The following is a 4,008-nucleotide window of genomic DNA, read 5'->3' on the forward strand; positions in this document are numbered from 1 at the left end:
AAGTAACGTTATCGCTCAATTTATTCTTAATCATAAACAATGACAGAGAATGTCAACTCCGCATGCTCACTGCACATGCCTATAGAGAGTTGCACTGAATTGATACAACAACAAAGAGTAGGTCTAGTAGTAGTAGTAGTCATACATTACTATGCATGCTCCTCTTCCACCGACTTATTTAGAACTAAAGATTTTTGGGAAAGACTACACCTAAGTTTTTGGCAACCTTAGGTCTTAAATAAACACCTCATGTTCATAATCACCACCCTAGAAATTAAATTAAACAAAACCCCTTCAAATTAAAATTTAAGAGTAGACCTTGAGTCACACCTAGCCAGAGTCCAAGTGAGGCTACAATAGCCAGATAGAGACCATAACTAGAAATTATAAATATTGCAGGGCCATGCCCTCAAAGAGGCACAAACCCTAGATGTGCAATATTCTTGAAAACATAATTCACAAGTTACCTCCTCCTTCTCCTCCTCTATCATTGATATCCTCAGAATCAGTCCAAGGAAGAGAATAAGGGAAAGAGTAAGTGGTGGTGGTGGTTGTAGGAGAAGGCCTATAGAACCCTCCTCCACTTGCTGATTCATTACCAAACCTTGCAATAAAAGACCTTTGGGGCATTTGTGGTGGCACAGAAAGAGAGGGTGGAGGCATGTCATTGCAGGCATAGCGTAGGAGATCAGCATTGGCGGAATCAAGCTCCTTCTGGAGCCTTTGGACTTGTCTCTGGAGGAATGAGATGGCACCTACGCAGCCATAAACGGGGTCTCTAACACGTGCCTCGGCTTCATAGGCAAGAGAGTTCACTGCATCTTCTCTCTGGTGAGGGAGGAGTTCATTGAGAAGCTTTGTCACGTTGCTAGCACCGAAGATCTTGTGCACGTTTGCGAATTTTTGAGGCTCCTCTGGTGGGAAGTAAGGTGCAAAGATGCACCCCGGAAGGCACTTCCTCCTCAAGAATTTGCAGGCAGCACATGGAGAATTGTAGGAGCTTGATGATGCCATTTTTTTTCTGATTTGCCTAAAAGAGAGAAACATTGACATGATCAAATCAATTAACCAAAAATTTTCCTTCTCCCCTGTGTAGAGTTAGTTTTTCTCTAGAGATATAAGATTCATCTACTGATCAGGAAAGAAGGGAGAAATCACATACTCAAATCTCACACTAACAAAAACTAACAGAAAAAAGAGTTAGTTTTTCTTTTTTCTTTTTTATTTTAAAGAAAAAAAGGTTTTATAGATCAGAAGAAGGCTCGCCTTTATACAAGATATAGAGAGGACCACCAGCATCAATGGAAATCTATGGTGAGATCTCATATTTCTCATTGCTGAATATTAGTGAGAGTTTACCTGGAATGGATGGGTCCCAAGTTCTAATTTTATTGGAGTAGAAAACTGACCAAAAAGTCTATGTGTTGTTCTCTAGTAAGCATTTTTTTACTTTCAAAATTATTACAAAAATGAATGGTCAAAATAAAAAAGAAAAAAAAATTGAATATGATACTATTTCTTTTCAGTTACGCCTCTTCCATGGTTTTACTCTCCCTTTTTTTTTCTGTTTTTCTTGTCTAGTGTCGTTTGTTTGTGATCTTTCTTTGATCGAAGTGATAATCAACAATATAGCCACACAAAAATGGAGGCTATATGAATCCATAATTATGATTGAATATTAGAAACAGAATATAATAATAATATTATTATTATTATAAAAAAATAATAACCAAAAAATATTTTTAATTTGGGATAACTTTAATTAGTCTGATCTTATAGACCCTTTAACCCTTGATGATCCTTCCTTCTCTTAAGCAGAACCTTCTCCAACACAAACATACGTACATGAGACTTTGCAAAACTGATTTAAATTTAAGGATTAGTTGTCACTTTCTAAAATTATATTACATTATAGTATAGTATATGACTTTCTTTATCCTTTCTTTTTCTTTCACAGACTTTCTTATTTCTTTTCTTAAAATATATTTTCCTTCTTTCATTTCTCCCTTTTTTTTTATTCATAAGGAGAACAAGTTAAAGAAGAATTCTTAATTTTAATCTTCATAGTGTTTTCTAATTTTTTCCCCCTTTTAGTTTCTGGGTATGGTCTATATCTTGTTTTACGTTTATTAATCAGAAAATCACTCCATACACTAACATAGACAAGAAAACTTTATATATATCTTTCTTCTTCTGGAACTCGGCTGCATGATCATCAAGGTAAAAACTTATAATTAACCAGCTGCAGCAACGAGGCATGATTGTATTCATGACTGCATCAAAAAAGCATATAGAAAATGGAAAAAAGCCCTAAACAGTAACTTCTCGAAAGGGATCCATTTTGTCTAGCTATCAACCGGTACTACTATACATAAAAGAACATCAAACAGAGAAAAGAACTGTACATGCATAGAGAGAAGAAGCAAAGAGGGAAAACTACAATATGAACATGATTTTACCTGTTTGTGATGTATAGGTTTCTTTGATCAGATGAACTAAAAGGGAAGTACCTTTTTTTTTCCCCTTGTTGGGAGGCCCTTTAGGAAGCTGCTCTTTTACCCTCACAAGACAAAAGAGCCTTAGCCAATGAGAGATATAAGGCGCAGATTTGTCACAGAAAGAGCACCCTTAAAGAGGAAACCCTAACTGCAAGAGAGACGCAAAGTGAGAGAGACAGAGAGATAGGGGTGTGTGGAAACTGATAATTAAGTGGGAAAAAGTTTGAGGGAGAGAAGGCAAACAGCATTGAGTGGATGGAGAAGGAATGGATGCAAAAGACAAAGGTAATAAATGGAGGTACACTATAAAAGAATGACTATGACCTTGCATCTAATAATAATATCAGGAATGTGGGGATGACTCCCATTCTCAACTTAATTAACTGATGCACTTAAAATAAACTGAGAAAACAAATTCTTATAATTTGTTTTTTTAAAGAAGAGAAGAGATCCAAGAAAGAAATGGAATAAATTTTTTTCTTGATTTACATGGAGGAGTCCAACTCTGGTATGACGGGAGTTTATAATAAGTCACATATTTTATTCAATCAACCCAATTAAATGTATTTGATTAATAAAATAAATGATGTGAGGGAGAGACATAAAAAATTATATTAATTATAAAATTTTCATAAATAGAAAAATATTATTATTTAAATAAAAAATGAAATTAATTTTTGAAAATAAGAATATAGAAATTTATTAAACATGTTCTCGATAACAATTATTCATATACATGTTAAAAATTAAAAATTGAGTACATACAAATTTTTAGAAAATTAGTCTACAAAATCTTCATAGTTATTAAGAAACTGATGAATGTTATTTAAATATTTTTAAGATATTAGTGAATCTAATTTTTATTTAATACTTTTTTGTTAAAGTATTCAAATAATTAATAGGAAAATTAATAGAAGTATAACATCACTCTTTAAAATTGTTAACTAAAAAAATATAATATTTCCTAAGGTAGTGATATATCTTTCTACAAAATATTTTTTTTGATCCAACTAATACTTTATTAAAAAAATATACTATTATTGAATGAAGAAGTAAAGACATTTAATATTTTAGAAACATAAAAATATTAAATTCTCTCTTAACTAAAATGATTAGTAGAAAGATGATGTAGAATAATTTAAAGTTAGCCTATTTATTATATTAAAAACCCAAAAAATCGCTATACAGTAAATGTATATATTTCTTTAGCATTTGTCTTTAATTTAAACACAAGAGCACTAAGCAAATGAACTATTAATGGTATTGTATTGAATACATCAAATGCTTTATAAATAAGAGTCCTACTAGATAATAAGTGTCTTATATATGATAATTGTTAAGATATCACAAAATAAAATATATTTAATCAATTTTTTTTATTTTCTACCCTTAAATATGTTTAGAAGTTAAAACATAAAAATCTTCATTTTTTTAAATATTTATCGTATAAAAGTACAAAAAAAGTCATTCAAGCTTAAGAAATTAAAGCATTACAGATAAAATTGTCATT

General features: G+C 31.5%; 1 protein-coding gene across 2 annotated transcripts; it reads right to left on the bottom strand.

Moving 5' to 3' along the window:
- On the bottom strand, positions 1-2,770 carry LBD27 (LBD domain-containing transcription factor). 2 transcript variants are annotated; one of them, XM_006581845.3, is made up of 2 exons: positions 2,511-2,770; positions 1-1,030 (listed from the first exon to the last, which is right to left on the bottom strand). In XM_006581845.3, the coding sequence occupies exon 2, from the start codon at positions 1,012-1,014 to the stop codon at positions 457-459; it is 558 nt and encodes a 185-aa protein (XP_006581908.1). In that variant the 5' UTR covers positions 1,015-1,030; positions 2,511-2,770; the 3' UTR covers positions 1-456. The 2 variants fall into 2 exon arrangements, with proteins under 2 accessions (XP_006581908.1, XP_003527004.1); XM_003526956.4 differs by having other exon boundaries at positions 2,460-2,770.
- Between the last annotated feature and the right edge of the window lie 1,238 nt (positions 2,771-4,008).

This window comes from Glycine max, chromosome 6 (genome assembly GCF_000004515.6).
Source record: "Glycine max cultivar Williams 82 chromosome 6, Glycine_max_v4.0, whole genome shotgun sequence".
Taxonomy (NCBI): Eukaryota; Viridiplantae; Streptophyta; class Magnoliopsida; order Fabales; family Fabaceae; genus Glycine; species Glycine max.

What these genes read in the sequence shown, in the direction of transcription:
- LBD27 (XM_006581845.3), bottom strand. Translation starts at nt 1,014, where the DNA reads ATGGCATCATCAAGCTCCTACAATTCTCCATGTGCTGCCTGCAAATTC.